General features: G+C 52.3%; 1 protein-coding gene across 2 annotated transcripts in view; it reads right to left on the reverse strand.

Moving 5' to 3' along the window:
- KMT2C (lysine methyltransferase 2C) overlaps positions 1–19,089 on the reverse strand; it is a 1,555,522-nt gene that overhangs the window by 57,961 nt on the left and 1,478,472 nt on the right. For both annotated transcript variants that reach the window (XM_086941472.1, XM_086941471.1), the window contains one exon: positions 6,804–6,912. In XM_086941472.1, coding sequence (XP_086797598.1) covers positions 6,804–6,912 — 109 coding nt within the window. The remainder of the gene's footprint in view (positions 1–6,803; positions 6,913–19,089) is intronic.

Below are 19,089 nucleotides of genomic sequence, written 5' to 3' on the forward strand. Positions count from 1 at the left end.
TAACCAGACTTTCAGGGGAGGGATGTACTGACGGAAAGCAGAGGTCGCCCGGGCTGGGCGGTGGCGCAGGGCCATGTGCCGATCCACAGGAGGGACTGTGGCGGGCTTGGACCAAGAGCCCATCAGAAGGTCAGTGAGGGCCTCATTGAACTGCAGCAGAGGCTCCGAAGAGCTTACTGGCAGTTGAAGCACCGTCGCTGCGGGGAGCTCAAGGCCCAAGCTGTGGCCGCCCTGCTTAGCACCACAGAATAAGTAGCTCCCTCCTCCATAGCCATGGAAGGAGGAGAGATAAAACCAGGGTCCGGCGAAGTGTCTAGACCACTGGCCTCCCCTAGCTCATCTGCCCAGTACTGACTTAAGTAGCACTGCTGTGCCAGAGGGTCCTCAGACCCCTCCCAGTCCTCCCCTTCATCCGTGTCCTGATAAACAGGCATAAATGACGTAGCCGGGTCATAAGCGAAGGGCTCACCCGTCGACGGCGCTGAGCGACACCGCTCCGACGCCGGACCGGGGCTGAAGCCAGGGACAGCGTCGTCCGGGGACGGCGCCGGAATCGGCACCATGGTGGGCGGCGCCAGCGGAGGAGTCGTAAGGTCAACTGGCGTCGACCGGGATCCAGGCCTGGATCCCACGGGGGCCTTCGGCGTCGGGACCGAAGTTGGCGCCAGTCCAGAAGCCGCTGGCTCGCTAGGAACCCCAGTCGGATCCGCGGGGCCCGAAGGCGCGCCTGTAGGCCTCGATGGCGGGAAGAGAGTCCTTATTTATGGCCATGAGGAAGTCTAGAATCTTGCCGGAGTCGCATTGAGTCCAGGGACTGGAGGGCGTGGGACCGGATGAGACTCCTGCGGCTCCGTGGATGGTGCCACCCAAACCCTCGGCCGAGTCGCGCGACCGGCGAGGGGAGTCAGAAGAGCGATGTCATCTCTTCGACTTCTTTTTGCCATGCCTCGACTTACCGGAGTGCGAGGACTTGGATCCTGACGAACACTGAGGACTGCGGCTCCGTGACCGGTCCCTCGACTTCCTCCTCGACCGGGACCTCGAGCAGCGTGGAGCCGACTGCCGGATCACGAGGAGCTTGCGGGACCGCTCCCGCCTAGCTTTCGACATCAAGGCCCAGCAGTCGGAGCACGACTTGTCACATGGTCGACCCCCAGACAGCAGAGACACTGGCGGTGGGGGTCGGTAACCGACATCAGTCGGTGACAAGTGACACACGGCTTGAAACCGGGCATCTCTACTGGCACCAGTAGTCGAAGTCGACTCAAAAGAGATAGACAAAATTGTCCAAAAAGTTAGTCAAAAAATTACTAAGGGTAAGGTCTTCCCGGATCTGCGCTAGCTGGCGTGGAAAAAAGAAGAACTGATGTCAGCGCGTGAGAGCGGCGTCTAAGTACTCTGACAACGTCATCCCAGCGATCACGACGCCGACGACGGACGCTGAGCCGCAGGCGACGTCTACCGATGCGCAGGGGTACTGACGACGAAAACTTTCCGGATCCAGTCTGACGACTGGGGGTTATTGTAAGGTAAGCAATCTAACTAACGTGTTTCTTTCAGATCTGCCAGACAAAGTCACTTGATGCATCTGATCAGGTATTCAAGGACCCTGCCAGGCAGTAGGCTACTAGAACGATGTCCTGCTGCAGCCACCTTCAGATATGTGAGGCCTCTAGGCACAGGGCCCCACCAGACTCTGCCCTGCTTGTTGAAGTACTCCATTGAGGTTGTGTTGTCTAATTGAGCATGAACAAGCTTTCTCCTAATGGACTATAGGCAAGCCTTCAGGACCAAACAAATAGCCTGAAGCTCCAGTAGGTCGATGTTTCGCCAGCTCTCACAGTTGAGTCTGGGATCCTGTGACTGCAGTGGACTGGAGCCAGAGAGGAGCGGAAGACCAGCGATGCAGCTGATAATTTTTTTTTTGTGTGCGTGTCCTTTGTCCCCAGGTCCTCCCTTCCATCCTCTTCACCCCACACCACCGATTTGCCCAGGCAATGGCCACTACTGGATCCTAGATCGCCCCAATGATTGGAAGCCTCTGAGTGAATCAGGTGTGACTTCAGCTTGTTTATGGTGAAATACAATGACGTCAAGAGTCTCACCCTTGCTAAGAGGTGATCTACAACTGAATGATGCTAGCCGTACTCAACCACTAATGGGTAGGCAAGAATATGATTTTGACCAAGTAGCCATCAAGGCATCCATGAGGGCATCATTGAATGGGAGCAAGGACTTCAATGCAGACAGCCCACACTGGAGAATCTCTAATAGAACATTTGTTTTAGTTTCAATAGAACCTCAGTTGCCCTCCAAACCAACACCACGGAAGTGGCAAGCTATCCCTTGTCCTATTATCAGTATTCTGGGGAGCCGCTACTGATGGTGGTGTTGCAGTCGAGGGATGAGGTTAGAATCAAGTGTCATGACAACTGGTGGTGTGTTGGTTATTCCGTAGCGTCACATTGGACAAGCTCGGGCAGAAATTGTGGGCCTGGCATGGGTGTCAGCAACAGCTCATCGATTGGCACTGGTGAACCCTCCAAAGGCACCTGTGCAGTGGAAATTGATTCGGACCTTGGTAAAGGCCCTTGTAGTGCGTACAAAGGGGACAGACGGCATTAGGAAGATACCCCGACTGGAGACCCTTGCGGCACCATGGGGCTCATAAGAGCACTAGAAGGAGCCCAACACACATTAAAGATTTACAGAAAGGCCTCCTTGAAGGCATAAATCTGCTGCTGGGACGATGACAGCCCCAGGAACACATGGTGTGATGGGACCAACTAAGGTACCTGTTTCATGGCCAGTGACCTTGAAGGAGTGTGGCTTAAATCTTAACACCCTTAAATTTGACTCACCCTGAGATTTTGAGAGGAAAGTGGTGCGGTCATAGAAATGGGCTCAGACTGGGACTGTAACTCCGACCAGTAAGAGGACCTGTGTGATTTTCACACTTACTTCTTATGCTAAGTGATATACAGCTTTGACTCTTGGTCTTGAATCCCCTTCAGGTGCATTGATCACGCGATTTGGAGTCGTGAAAGTAGCCTGGGCACCAAATGCATCTTATGAGGGACTGCAACTGACAACTGCTTGTGGTAGTCTAGGCAAGGCATAAACTCTGTAGCATTTTGAGGGGGACATACTCTCCAGCACACTGTTTGAAAACCAATTTGGAAGTAACAAAGATTGTTTATGATGGAAGTATAGCTCCAGATCTGATGCATCAGAAGGCGCATAAATTAAAGAAATGAGGAGCCGCATGACACTACATTGCGGCATGCAGGAGCACTGATGAAAAATTCTCTGCATCTTGCCTGGTGATTAGGGAATATTCTATAAGTGAAGAATCTGCTTTTATCAGTACACATTAGAAAGCAATTGGTCTGGGCTGTAACCATTACTGATGTAGTTCTGAAGTTTAGGTGCACACTATTGCTACTATCCTGGAAGGTAAATTTGTCAATATAAATTATTTAGAGGGGTTGCAGCACAAAATAGGTGTTTTTATGGTTTAAATCTTTTATTGAGATTTCACAAAGAACAAAACAATAAGACTTCGCTCTGTCAAACAATCATAGCGAATCATGCTCCAGTGTGAGATAGATAAGCATATTCAGTGTCAGCCGGAGCTGGTCAGCGACGTAAGTCGTTTGCAATGCCTTTAAACAATACAACATGTCCCCCCCCCCCCTCTGTCCACCAAATAAAACGGTAACACCATTACAGCCAGGAAGAAAAGGTAATGAGAGAATCATCAATGCCTGGCCTTCTGCTTGCTCTTGGATCTCTTTTGTACCGGGATCCGGGTATTTGCCAATCGAAGAAGGCGTAAGTATCTGGGACAGCTCAGTTCACGGAATTCCCCTGTGAGCAGCGTCAAAAAAGGGCCGCCACAACTCTGGGAATTCATCCTCCTGCCCGGCCTGTACCAGGGTCAGCTTCTCCATGCCAAGCACCATCCACAACCTGTGCAACCAACCCGTGTGTGTGGGGGGGGGCTGTGATGTTCTCCAGTGTGCTAAAATGTTTTGTGTGGCTGCCCCTAATGCAATGGCGATGAGGCGGCCCCTCCGTGACTTCAGGGGATACATCAGGGTGTTGGGCAGCCCCAGCAGAATGTATGCGGGAAACCGGGGGAGTTGGGTATCTAAGTGGGAGTCTATGTCGTCTAGTATCGTGTCCCAGTACTCCTGTATGCGCTCGCAGCTCCAGAGTAGCTGCTCCAGTGTGCCCTGTTCCCCGCACCCCCTCCAACAGCGATCGCTAATGCGGGGATCTGCTTGATGCAGGGGTTCAGGTGTGTGGTACCAGTAGGTGGCCACCTTGGTCAGGGTTTAGTCAGTCCGGCGTGATATGTGGAATGCCGTGCTCTATGGTAGATACCACTCCATTCTTTGTGTGTGAGGGCCCTTCCAAGTTCCCGCTCCAACAGACGTCTGCCCGCTTTATTATATGTGTGGATGTTCGTGAGGAGGAGATGTTGGTATAGGTCAGAAATCAATTTTTTCTCTGAAGTGCGAGAGACCAGCCATTTCTCGTAGGGGGTAAGATGTCGTTGGGCTCCCGGTTTAATGTCAGGGTGAAGAGCCCAGTGTTGCACCTGTAGATAGGCTAGCCTGTCCTCCTCTAGAATGCCTTAGTCCTCCTTTATCTGTTGAAAGGAAAGAATTCCTTCCAAATTAAAAAGATGCCCTAGCGCTTTGCAGGGAGAGCGTCGCTTGTTCGCATATGCTTTCGGATCGAGGCCCGGGGTGAAGTCGGAGTTGGTGAACAGCTGTGTCGGGGGGGGGGGGGGGGGGGGGAGGATTTCAGTTCGTATTTGGTGGCGACACGGTCCCACACCTCCATGACCGTACCTGTGATTTGGGATGCGTAAAGGTTAGGCGGCCGGTGGCGCCTGGGGAGGAAGGAAATCCTGGTCCTGGAAGAGCCAGTTCTTGCCCGATTCCACCTGATACCACTCCACCAGGCTCCGGAGTTGTGCCACGTAAAAATAGAATTGGAGGTCCGGTATTCCCACTCCACCGTGGCCCGGCGGGAGGACTGCAATGGCCTGTTTAAAGCACGGTCGACGACCCTGCCAGATGTAACATGCCGGTTCGGACTGCGTCTGTTGGATCCAACCTTGCGGTGTTCGGAGGGGGAGGGTCTGAAACAGGTACAGGATCTGTGGTAGGAGGGTCATTTTGGTGGCTGCTATCCTCCCCAGCCAGGAGAGGGAATGGCGTTTCCATCTCAAGAGTTCCTCGCGGAGTTGCGTGCGAAGTCTGGCATAATTCGCTTCCACCGTAGCTGGAATGGTGGTGCCAAGGAGGACTCCCAGATAGGGGACCGTGGTGCCAGACCATTGCATATCATGCTCCCCTCGCACTTCGCCTAGAGTCTCAGGCGACAGAGAGACGTTAAGGGCAACCGATTTATCCGTATTGATTTTGAACCAGAGGCGCGTGCAAAACTATGGAGTTCAATGAAAAGTGCACTTAGCAATTGGACAGGATCGGTAAGGGGGAGCAAAATGTCACCCGCGTAGAGGCTGATTTTGTGGGTATCTCCTCCGAACTGAATACCTTTGATGAGAACCTGCTGCCTGATTCTCTGCCCCAGCGGTTCCATGTAGAGGGCAAACAGGATTGGTGACAGGGGGCATCCCTGCCTGGTCCCCCTGCCAATCGGGAAGCGAGAGGAGGTATGCCCATTGATGCGCACTGTGACTTAGCGGGCCAGAGGTACAGTTTGGGGGGTTTTAAGTGTATTTAGGGGCTTAGATGAGGATCAGGGTCGGGAAGCCACACGATCCTGCGTCCGTTCAGGTCGCCATCTTGGCCACGCCCCCCATGAGTGTTTTTTTAAATACCTTTTGAGTCATTCTTCAAGCTGAAATGGTCCTGTTTTGGGTTGGTTGTTTTTGTCTTTTTCAGGTGTCGGCTAAGCCATTTGCTCTCTGCACTAGGGTTTTGGCACCCCCTTTCCAGATTTTCTCCACAGAGCTAACATTTATCACCCCTTCCCATCTAATTTCTCTTGTAGCACATAGTTTCTTGATAGACTGTACAGCCCATCACTATTTTACCTTGTTATTCCTTAGGTTCAGTCTCCTCTGCTTCTAAGTGGACACTATTAACCCACTACACTAGTGCCTGGAGTACTTCTATGAGCTTCACATTCCACTGCATCTGGGTGGGTTCCATATTCCTACAACTTTGTGATCCACTGCATTCCTTGTGGTCCGTTCTTCACTGCTACAGAGTGAAGCCCACAGATCTAGTACTGTGGTATGTATTCCTTTAAATGATTAATGAGGAATCCAAGCCTCCCTTCCTTTTAGATTCTTCAGTTCCCATTGACAGTCAATTTTTAAGTAGGGAATGTAAAAGCAATGTGCACCTACCCCTCCAACAAGCTTCAGCACAGCTACAAGTTCGTCTCGACATAATCTGAGCACAGCCTCTGACCCTCGCACACCAAACCAACATGTTCCCAGATTGATCATGAAATCAACAAGGTAGTCTTTTCTTCAACCACCCAAAACATGTTAAGCCAATGCAATACATAAATGTGATTAAGCACTTCACACAACTATAGTTTAAATTAAACCAGCACTGTTTGGTCCAAGTAGAATCCTTGACTACTGCTCTTGATTACTTGTATTGCTTCTAACCCTCAAAAGCCCAATGTGGGTTGTGGTTGTGCCCAGTTCAGTGAGGCAACCAATGGGTGTAACAGGTTTCTGGTCTCCACAGGGGCCATAGATCCCAGCAGACATGTCAAAAGACAATAACTGGCACTACAAAGTATACCTCCTCTCCTTTCTGGATTCTCCGATTTGAACTGATGATAATCTTGTGGCCTTTCTCAAACGCCACAACCTCAGCCACACAGTTCGGTGCACATGAATGGTTAATATATCTGTCAAATACAAAAAATAAATGTTATATCAAACACGATTATAAAATAAATACCAATAGTTATATACAATGAAGGAGACCGCAATCTCCAAATCTGTAAACTGCAAGTACCCTAGTGTGGATAGCTTGATGGGTGAGTATTACATTGCTAGCATGCTTGCAATTCTTCAGTGTCTCCAAGTTCATTATGAGGCATTAAAGGGTTAGTATCACCCACTACATAGCAGGCAGAAGTCACCTTTGCTACTGAAGAGCTGAGGTCTAATAAACTAGACCCATTTCTGATTGTGGTACAAATATATTTTTAAAACAAATTAGATATCAAAATCTCAGCAAATAGCTTACATGAACACATGCTTCCCTACACAACAGTGAGATTAGGTGGATTTCACTCTGGGGAGATCAACAGCTTTTACATTTCTAAAACTATTTGCTATATTAGAGTAAATAACCCTTAGTAAATTAAACCATCCCAAAGCTTAAACACTAATAGACAATGAAAAAGACTAAGATCCTTCCATATCAAGGGATTGAATAATATGAAGATTAGCGAATAACTTGATTTGACAAAGTTTTATACCATACACTTAAGACCAAGGTCTGCACAAATGAGGGGATATCTGAGAAACACATGCAATACCACTTTCCCGTATGTTCCTTGACCTCACTATTAAACCCAACACCCGTATTAAAGAAATCTGAACGCATTCTAGCAACATCACTATGTCGTTATATGCAGAGGATGTAGAGTCATGTTTTAGGAACCTAAGAACAATTAATAACCTAAAACTGAAAAAATTAAACTGTTTGGTACATGTTCTGTTTTGGTAATCAATTGTTCCAAGAAGGAACTATTCCACCCTGAGTACTATGCCTGGGATTGTTCACTCAGTATCAGTTTTAGGTTGTAGTGTAGTTCCTAGTTTCCCACTAGGCCCTGCGCATTGGAATAACAAACAGTAGTATCGACGTGGAACTGCGGATATTCCAGGCCTCCACTGACTATGCTAAACTTAATTGGGTTGTGTTACCAACTAGCTCAGAGGTCACTGGAAACTTTCTTCTCTGCATAGGAAGTGATCAGCTTCCTTGGCACAGACAAGAAGGGATTCAGCTTTCCAACAACCGTGCAACATGACAACTTTGCTCCTCAGATCAAGAGTCGATCTCTAGGGTCGTGTGAAACAATAGACATAGATTTCACTCAGTCAGTCTAGTGCAGTTTACTTTCACAGTATGTAGAGAATAGAGAGACGGGCGTTTATCAATAAAGGGTTAACATTTATTGAACAGTCTTTCTTCTCGTACAAGAGAAATGTATTGCCACAATTGCAATAATTGTTATTATAAAAAGTACGTACAGTAAGATAAGTATTGCGAAATAGAACTGTAAAAGCATTGATATGGTTTCTTAGCCATACAATGGTTTAAAAGTAATAAAACATATATACAGTCATATATACATTAGGCTAACATACTCAACTGGTGCTTCTAACTACGCCTACCCCAGTGTGCCTGACCTAAGCCTAACACGTGAGAAGGGGAGTAAGTAAGTAGCTTAAGTTAAGTTGGTTTTGCCAAGGTTTGTTTCAAGAATTCTCGTCTAAGGGTTTAGTCAACACCATACCTCTGAATAGAATGATGGAGGATTGGTATCTCCTTCAGGGGTCTCTCTCGATATCCCAGTCACCTGCGAGGGTAAACTGGAAGCGCCGGGACTGGATTTCTCTGCACGAGAAAGGCAGCGGCTTCTCTCAGCGCATCGAGGAAGGAGGGGTGACAGCGTCCGCGGGCAGCTGGGCTGGATGTCTTCGCAGAGGACGGCTGCACGGCTCCTCAAGCGTACTGAACCATAGTTCGCGCTGTAGCGGCGATAATGGTAATCAGCAGCTTCACCACCACAGGATAGCAGGCTGCAGCGACAGAGTGCTAGCTTTTACCAACACAGGGTCATGCAGGCAGCTGGCATCAGCAACATGTTCGCTCATTGCTTAAGGCAACGTTGGTAATATTTATACCTGACAGGTGCCGGGTTTGACGCAAGTTTGCTGGACATAAGACGTCAATTAAAGATGTCACTAGGAAGTGACAGTTATCAGTTGCTCATTAGAGTTCCATTACTAATCAAAACATAGCAAGCGGGGATTTCCAGGTTTGCTGAGTTTTTATCTTGTTGAAGAACTCGGAGTGTTATCTAGGAATATCAGATAGTGACTGCTGCTCTGTCATTGCACTAATTGGTCGCAAAGGAAGTAGCAGAGAGTCATGCTGGAATGTGGCTCTGTTCGTGTGAGGCCAGAGATGACTTTTCAGAAAATCGCACTTGAACGGTTATGCCAATATAGGGAATAAATGGATTTATAGCCGAATAGGGGCATAAGGTCACAGTATCGATCAGGAACCTAGATAAGCATGCAACAAGGTGATAACTAGATGTCAAAATCAAAAGAAGGATTAAATGTCTAAATCTATCCACAAAAATAATACTTACCAAAATGTTATACCCGTAAGCAAATGGCACAATTAGTCTCCTCTGTACTTTTTTAAAATTAAATAAACTCTGCTTCTACCAAGTAGGCTAATTTGGGCTGGTGATCAGGCGTGGGTTAAACGAGATACAATAACTACATAGTAGGTCGATTCCACACTTTCCCCTTTACTATTTAGTATCAAATCTCACTTCACGACCTAATGGTATAATTGCACAAGTTACTTACCTTCTGTAACAATTTTTCTGTAAGAAAACAGTAGAACAAGTTACTTACCTTCGGTAACGATATATCTGTAAGAAACATTAGTTAGTGTTAGATTCCTTACCTTAGAATATCCCCAGGCGTCAGTCTGGATCCGGAAACTTTTGCGTAGCAGTACCCCTGCGCGTCGGTAGGCGTCGTCTGCAGGCGTCCCCTGCGGCTCCGCGTCCGTCGTCGGCGTCGTGCGCCGTGATGACGTCGCTGGAGTACATAGACGCCGCCTCCGCGCGCTGACGTCAGTTCTTTGCACACAGCTTTTCCGCGCCAGGAGACGCAGAGCCATGAGAGAACCAACACTGGTGCCATGTACAAACTAGGGCCCTGAAAGGGATGACCTTAACCCTAGGTATCAGTTCGCAGAACGGGGAGGATGGGTGGGTTCGGTAAGGAATCTAACACTAACTAATGTTTCTTACAGATATATCGTTACCGAAGGTAAGTAACTTGTTCATCTGAAAGAAACACGTTAGTGTTAGATTCCTTACCTTAGAATACATACCCCAGCAATACCAACCCCGGTGGTGGGTCTGCGAACCAATACAAAACTACACCAGAAAGTCCTGGAGGACAGAACGGCCAAAGAAGCCATCCCTCCGGACTTGACTGTCCAGGCAGTAGTGCCTCGCAAAGGTGTGCAGCGAGGCCCACGTAGCCGCTTGGCAAATGTCCTGCAAGGGGACTCCCCGGCCCAGGGCAGTAGTAGCCGCCGTGGCCCGAGTGGAATGGGCCCTCAGCCCAACAGGAGGCTCCTTCCGAGCCAAAGAGTAGCACGCTTTGATGCAGAGGACGACCCATCGAGAGATGGTCCGCTTACAAACCGCCCGTCCCTTCTTCGCACCCACGTAGCCAACAAACAGTTGGTCATCCACCCGGAACTGGCGTGTGCGATCCATGTAGAATGAAAGCGCACGTTTTGGGTCCAGACGGTGGAGCCGCTCTTCATCCTTTGAAGGATGCGGAGGCGGGAAGAAGGAAGGGAGGGTGATGGACTGCCCGATGTGAAAGGCCGAAACAACCTTGGGCAGGAAAGAAGGTCTAGTCCTTAGAACCACCTTGTCAGGATGAATGGACAGGAAAGGAGGTTGGACAGAAAGAGCCTGGAGCTCACTCACTCTCCTGGCAGAGGTGATGGCAACCAGGAAAGCCGTCTTTAAAGTCAGGAGACGGAGAGGACAAGAATGAAGGGGCTCAAAGGGAGCACACATCAGGAAGGTCAGAACCAGGTTCAAATCCCACTGAGGCATCACAAACGGAACAGGTGGAAACATGTGAGTGATGCCTTTTAAGAACCGAGTTACAATCGGGGATTTGAACAAAGAAGGCTGATCAGGAAGCCTCAAAAAGGCTGAAAGGGCAGAAAGGTAGCCCTTGATAGTGCCCAGAGCAGAGCCCTGCTGGGCAAGAGAAAGAAGAAACAGAAGAACCTCCGAAAGAGGGGCAGAAAGAGGATCCACAGCCTTTGCTGTGCACCATGCCACAAATCTGTTCCACCGACAGGCATATACCGACTTAGTGGAGGGACGCCTGGCTGCCAGAATTACATCACAGACTTCAGGAGGCAAGTCAAATGGCCTCAACTGCCGCCGCTCAATCTCCAAGCATGGAGGTGGAGACTGGACAGGTTCGGGTGGAGGACTGTCCCCTGCTGCTGCGACAGAAGGTCCTCCTGAAGGGGCAGGCGGATCGGGGGACCGACTGACATGCTGAGTAGCTCGGGATACCAGTACCTTCGAGCCCAGTCCGGAGCCACAAGGATAACTTGGGCCCGGTCGCGCCTGATCTTCTTCAGCACTCTGGGCAGAAGTGGTATAGGCGGAAAGGCGTATAACAGACCGCAACTCCACTCGCGCCGAAAGGCGTCGCCGTGCGAGTGCCGTCTTGGAAACTCCAACGCGCAGAACTGATGACATTGCGCGTTCTCTTCTGTGGCGAATAGATCTAACCAAGGCTCTCCCCATTGCCGAAAGATGCCTTGCGCCACGTCCGAGTTCAGACGCCATTCGTGATCCATCGAGCACCGACGGCTGAGTTCGTCCGCCCTGGCGTTCAGAGAACCTACCAGGTGTTGAACCGTCAGAGTCACGCCCTGACGTTCCAGCCATTGCCAGAGGCGCAGAGCCTCCTGGCAAAGGGTCCACGACCCCACTCCGCCCTGTTTGTTGCAGTACCACATGGCGGTGGTGTTGTCGGTGAACACCTGCACTACACTCCCGTTGACAAAGGGGAGGAATGCCTTCAGTGCCAGACGGATCGCCCGCAGCTCCAACAGATTGATATGGAGCCGGGACTCCGCCGGAGACCAGATGCCTCTGATCTCTGCCTCCCCCAAGTGGCCACCCCAGCCCAGGAGGGACGCGTCCGTCACGACAACGTGCTCCGGTTGGGGAAGGGAGAGGGACTTGCCCCTGACCCAATCGCGGTCCGTAAGCCACCACTGCAGTTGTCTCGCAGTGCCCTCCGAGATCAAGACGTGGTCGGACAAGTTGCCCTGATGCTGGGCCCACTGAAACTTCAGGTCCCACTGCAGAGCCCGCATCCGCCACCTGGCGTGATGCACCAGAAGGATGCAGGAAGCCATCAGTCCCAGCAGCCGCAGCGTCAACCTGACCGAGACTCGGGATAGCGGCTGAAAGATGGGAATCAAAGCCTGAATATCCCGAACCCGCCGTTCCGGAGGATAAACCCGAAACTGCGCCGAGTCCAGAACCGCTCCGATGAAAAGGAGCTTTTGAGAGGGACACAGGTGTGATTTCGGCACGTTGATGGAGAACCCCAGGTCGTGCAAGAGGTCTGCCGTCATCTGAAGGTGGTGGACGACTGTCTGGGGCGAGCCCGCCTTCAACAACCAGTTGTCTAGGTAGGGGAAGACTGAAACCCCTAACCTGCGCAGATGGGCAGCGACCACCGCCATCACCTTTGTGAACACCCGTGGGGCGCTGGTAAGGCCGAAGGGAAGCACGATAAACTGAAAGTGCTCCTGGCCTACCGTGAACCGCAGGTAACGCCGGTGGGCCGGCAGGACGGGGATGTGAAAATAGGCGTCCTGCAAGTCCAACGCTACCATCCAGTCTCGCGGGTCTAGAGCAGCCAAGACCTGAGCTAACGTCAACATCTTGAACTTCTCCTTCCGGAGGAAGCCGTTGACGTACCTTAGATCCAAGATAGGACGTAGGCCCCCCTTGTCCTTCTTGGGCACCAGAAAGTAGTGGGAATAACAACCACGCCCTACTTCTGGCCCAGGAACGCGCTCGATGGCCCCCTTGGCCAAGAGGGCCGTAACTTCCTCCTGCAGAAGTGTCAAGTGGTCCCCCGACACACGGTGGTTCTGCGGTGGCATGGCTGGAGGAGAGGTCTCGAAGGGGAGGGAGTAGCCCCTTCGGACAATTTGCAGCACCCACCTGTCCGAAGTGATTGTGCGCCAGTGAGCGTGGTGATGGCGAACCCTGCCACCCACTGGCGTCACATGGGGCCGAAAGCACGGACTAGGAGGATTTTGGGGTAGATGCTGCGGGGGAGGGTGTGGTCTGACCCCGCCGTTGTCCCCGACCGCCACCACGGCGGTTTCCACGGCCGCCACCGCGTTGAAAGGATTGTTGCGGCGCGTGGCTGGCAGCACGTGTGGGGGCGCCCCTTCCTTGGCCACGAAAGGGGCGAAACGAACCCGGTTGCTGACGCTGGGACGAGAGACCCAAGGACTTGGCCGTGACCCTGGAGTCCTTGAAGCGTTCCAGCGCGTGGTCCGCTTTGTCACCGAACAGGTGACAGCCATCAAACGGCATGTCCATCAGTGTATTCTGGACATCAGCCGAAAAATTGGCGGATCTCAGCCAGGCGTGGCGACGAATCGCCACCGTCGTAGACATAGCTCTGCCCAGCGAGTCGGTCGTATCAAGACCACACCGTATTGAATATTTCGCTGCATCTCGGCCCTCAGCCACAGCCTGACCGAGTTTTGCCCGCACCTCCATGGGGCATTCTGGCAGCAGCTCCGCGACCGTATCCCACACAGAGTGGGTGTAGCGGCCCAAGAGGCAGGCGGTGTTGCAAGACCGCAGGCCCAAACTAATGGACGAGAAGACCTTTTTGCCAAACTGGTCATACCTCTTGGATTCCCGGTCGGGCGGGGCCGACGGGAATGCGGACTGGGAGGTCGAGGCCTGGATCACCAGACTCTCAGGAGTGGGGTGGGTAGGCAGGTACTTGGGGTCGTCCGGACAAGAACGGTGGCGCCTGGCCACGTTCCGATCAACAGGCGCACCTGAAGCGGGCCTGGACCACGTGCCCAACAGAACGTCAGACAAGGCTTCATTAAACGGCAGCAGTGGCTCCAGTGGGCATGACTGCGGTTTGAAGACCTCGGTGAGGATGTTAGGCCTCACGGCCGCGACGGGGAGCTCAAGGTTTAAGGCCTTGGCAGCCCTCATCAGCACCACAGAATAGGCAGCTCCCTCCACCGATGCCACGGAAGGAGGAGAGATCAAACCAGGGTTAGGAGAGTCGTCCAAACTCTGGCATCCCCCAAGTCACCTGTCCAGTCCGGGTCATACTGGCACTCGCGAGCCAGAGGGTCCTCGGACCCCTCCCAACCTTCACCGTACTCCTCATCCTCTCCGTATTCGGAGTCAATGATGAAGACCGGCTCCTCGGGGTTCATGGGCCCCATCGGCGCCGGGACCGGCGTCGAGCGACGCCCGTCCGGCGCCGCGTCCGGCGTCGGAGAAGGTAAGGGGACGGCGCCGCCCGGAGCCGGCGCCGGAACCCCACCGCCGGCCGGAACCGGCAGTGGAGAACCGGCGCCGCGCGGGGGCGGCGTCGGGGGTAACCCCGATGGCAACGGCGCCGGGGAGGCCGGAAGACCAGCCGGCGCCGATCCCGAAGGCCCTTGCGGCGCCGGGGTCGGAGCCGTCGGCGGCGCCGGGGCCGGAGCACCCGACGGCGCCGAGGCAGGGACACCGCCAGGGCCCCCAGACGGCAGCACTGGGCCCGAAGGCACCGTAGGCCCCGTCGGAGAAGCGAGCGCCCTCATGGCCATGAGGAACGCCTCGATCTCCTCAGGCGTCGCGCCATGCCCAGGGACCGGAGGGTATGAGGCAGGCCGCGCCGGCGACTCTCGCAGAGCCGCGGGGTTGGGGTCACCCGAGCCCCCGGCCGCATCGCGCGAGCGTCGGGGGGAGTCGGGGGTACGATGACGACGCCCCGACTTCTTGTGCTTCCTACCTGACGAGCCTGACGAGTGGTGTCGACTTCCGGAGCGCCCGGCGCGGCTCCGCGACCGCTCCCTCGAACGCTCTCTCGACCTCCGGCCGGACCGGGACCGCTCCCGGTCCCGACGTGGGGCCGACACCCGGAGCTCCAGTAGCTTGCGGGACCGCTCCCGCCTAGCCTTGTTGGTAAGGGCCCGGCAGTCGACGCAGGAGTCCACGTCGTGGTCGGGGCCCAGACACCGGAGGCAGAGGCGGTGATGGTCTGTGACCGACATCGTGCGCTCACAGTCATCGCAATTCTTAAACCCAGGCATCCTATCAGGCACAATAGAGAAAAAACAATCGAAAAACTTGGTCAAAGACCGGAGTACTGCTCTTCAGATCTGCGTCCACTGGCGCGGAAAAAAGAAGAACTGACGTCAGCGCGCGGAGGCGGCGTCTATGTACTCCAGCGACGTCATCACGGCGCACGATGCCGACGACGGACGCGGAGCCGCAGGGGACGCCTGCAGACGACGCCTACCGACGCGCACGGGTACTGCTACGCAAAAGTTTCCGGATCCAGACTGACGCCTGGGGATATTCTAAGGTAAGGAATCTAACACTAACGTGTTTCTTTCAGATGTTAGTGTTAGATTCCTTACCATAGAATATCCCCAGACTGGATACGGACAGTTTTCGTCAGCAGTACCCCTGCGAGTCGCTAGGCGTCATCTGCGGCTCCGCGTCCGTCGTCGGCGTCGGAGTACTTAGACGTGGCCCTCGCGCGCTGACGTCAGTTCTGTACATAGCATTCCACGCCAGGAACGCAGAGCCATGATAGAAACCGACATTGGTGCCATGAAACTAGGGTCCTGAAAGGAATGTCCTTAACCCTAGATATCGGTTCGCAGAACGGGGAAGATGAGTGGGGCGGTAAGGAATCTAACATTAACTACTGTTTCTTACAGATCTATCGTTACCGAAGGTAAGTAACTTGTGCATCTGAAAGAAACAGGTTAGTGTTAGATTCCTTACCTTAGAATAGATACCCCAGCAATACCAACCCCGGTGGTGTGTGTGCGAACCAAGATCACACCAGAAGGTCTTGGAGAACGGAATGGCGGAAAAAGACATCACTCTGGACTTGGCTTTCCAGGCAGTAGTGTCTAGCAAACGGGTGCAGCGAGGCCCACATAATTGCCTGACAGATGTCCTGCAAGGGGACTCCCCGACCCAGGGCAGTAATCGCTGCCGCGCCAGAGTGGAATGGGCGCACAGCCCAACAGGAGGCTCCTTTTTCGCCAAGGAGTAGCAAACCTTGATGCACAAGACGACCCACCGAGAGATGGTCCGTTTATGCATTGCCCGTCCCTTCTTAGTGCCCACGTAACCAACAAAGAGCTGGTCGTGTGCGATCTAGATAGAAGGAGAGCGCACATTTTGGGTCCAGACGGTGGAGCCTCTTCCTTTTTCGAGGGATGCGGTGGCGGAAAGAAGGTGGGCAAGGTGATGGACTGCCCGATGTGAAAGGCTGTGACTACCTTGGGTAGGAGAGAAGGACGAGTCTTCAGAACAACTTTGTCCGGATGGACAGAGAGGAAAGGAGGTTTTCAAGATAGAGCCTGCAGCTCACTCACTCTCCTGGCAGAGGTGATGGCAACAAGGAATGCAGTTTTAAGAGCCAGAAGACGAGCAGCACAGTTATGAAGGGTCTCAAAGGGAGCGCACATCAGATATGTTAGAACAAGATTCAAGTCCCACTGAGGCATCACGAAGGGAACAGGAGAAAATATGTGTGTGATGCCTTTCAAGAATCTATTTACAACCGGGGAATTGAAAAAAGAATGTTGATCAGGAAGCCTTAAGAAGGCTGAAATGGCCGAGAGGTAGCCCTTGATAGTGCCCAGAGCAGAGCCCTGCCGGGCGAGAGAAAGAAGGAAGAGGAGAACCTCTGAAAGGGGGGGCAGAGAGTGGATCCACAGCCTTGCTGTGCACCATGCCACAAATTTGTTCCACCTGCAGGCATATACTGTTTTAGTGGAGGGACGCCTGGCTGCCAAAATCACATCGCAAACTTCAGGCGGCAGGTCAAATGGCCTCAACTGCCGCCCCTCAATCTCCACGCATGTAGATGGAGACTGGACAGGTTCGGGTGGAGGACCTTCCCCTATTGCTGCAACAGAAGATCCTCCTGAAGAGGCAGATGAATCGGGGGATCGACTGTCATGCTGAGTAGCTCGGTATACCAGTATCTTTGTGCCCAGTCCAGAGCCACAAGGATGGCTTGGGCCCGGTCTCGCCTGATCATCTTTAGCACTCTGGGCAGAAGTGGTTTAGGCGGAAAGTCGCACAAGAGACCGCAGCTCCACTCGCGACAAAAAGCGTCGCCGAGCGAGTGCCGCCTTGGAAATTCCAACACGCAGAACTGATGACATTGCGCTTTCTCTTCGGTGGCGAATAGAGCTAACCAAGGTTCTCCCCACTGCTGAAAGAGTCCATGCGCTAAGTCAGAGTTCAGACGCCATTCGTGATCCATTATGCACCGGCGGCTGAGTTCGTCCGCCCTGGCGTTCAGGGAACCTGCCAGGTGTTGAACCACCAGGGTGACGCCCTGGTGTTCCAGACAATGCCTGGGGCGCCGAGCCTCCTGGCAAAGGGTCCACGACCCCACCCCGCCCTGTTTGTTGCAGTAACACATCGATTTTTACTCCAGGCTGTAACGTGGCAACCCGACTCGTTTTGAGAGAGAGAGAGTCGCAGAGCAGAGAGCAGCAAACGCCAACCGCCACGAGGAGAGGAAAAGTCATGGCGAGAAGCTCCGGCGGGTCTGAGAGCCTTGGGACTGTGGAACCGTAGAGCTGGGCGCCGGGACCAGAGATGAGAAGAGGTGCGAAGCGGATTTGAGTACTGTGGGGGAAGCAGTGATCCCAGCGGCTCTGAGCACTGAAAAACTGTGGAAAAACTGTGTGCAGCTGCCACAAGTGCTCCGCGAGAACCGTGAGTGCTGTGTGTGCTGCGAGTGTTGCGAGTGAGGAGAGAGCCCCGGCCTCTGCACTGTGGGAGTCTCAATCAGCTGAGCGAGGTCCTCCTGAGCGAGGTCCTCCTGAACACTTAACTATAGCAGCTAAAGCACAGCCATAACACAGCAGTTAGAAAGTCTCAGAAAAGGCTGATTTAAAAGCCAGTATTAATTTCCTGGGACAGCTGGCGTTTAAATTGTTAACTTGGGGCATTTATTGCCATATTGCTACATTATTTAGCTTTTCCCTTTAGCCCCGCCCTCGCCCCCGCTCTCTCCCTGACGGCAGGTGTCCTTCACCTATAGGGCAGACAGGCTTGGGAGGGTGAGCGTATTGAGGGTGAGTAAGAGGCAGAGTTGAGTAGCAAAGTCGAGCGGCCACCAGTGGGAGGTCACATTTTCCCTCTGAACCGGGGAGGCCAGCCCGTGACCAAAAGTGACCGAGCCGGAGAAGACATCGGGGACTGACAGTGTACTGGTGGACCGCAGGTGGTATGCAGGAGATCCGCGCTGGGAAAACAACGCTGCTGCAAACCAAAGGCTGCAGGCACAAAACCTCCAAAAAAAACGGAGTGAAAGCACCTAATTAATTGATTGACCTAACAGAGTTGAGCACCTTGCCTTCATCAAGGTCTGGGATAAAAATATAGGGAAGTGCTGAAAACATAAAGGTACTATGCGCTCTGGCAAAGTGAGAACGTCAGGAACAACTGTAAGACACACAAAGAAAGTACAACAACCAAAGGTCTTAAAAAAGGTGAAAGCGAATATTGTAGGAGCAAATCAAACATTAATCTCCCCAATAGCCGGAATGTTTGCAAAATCAGTTAAAATCCCGGATAAGTTTGAGTTCTTAAAAGATCCAGCTGGTGCTCTTATCACAATGCAAAGGGATATGGAAAATGACAAATTACAAACTCCAATTAAACCAACGAGTACTGAGAAGTCCACTAGGCAAGTCATGCAAAGTACCCCGCAAAACGGAGATTCTAACATGCAAAAGAAGGACCATGAATTCCAAATCACATTTAAATCAACAAGATAAACCAATAGAACTAGTGTCATATAGCTACTTCTTTTCTATATACTGTGTTAAGTTAGCATGAGCTTATTAAATGTTAAAACGCCATTTTTCCTTTTGCTTCATTTTGCACACAACACATAATTGTTATTTAAGCTTTCAACCTAGAAGAGCGTTGTGATTTACTTGAGAAATAATA

Source organism: Lissotriton vulgaris, chromosome 10 (assembly GCF_964263255.1).
Source record: "Lissotriton vulgaris chromosome 10, aLisVul1.2, whole genome shotgun sequence".
NCBI lineage: Eukaryota > Metazoa > Chordata > Amphibia > Caudata > Salamandridae > Lissotriton > Lissotriton vulgaris.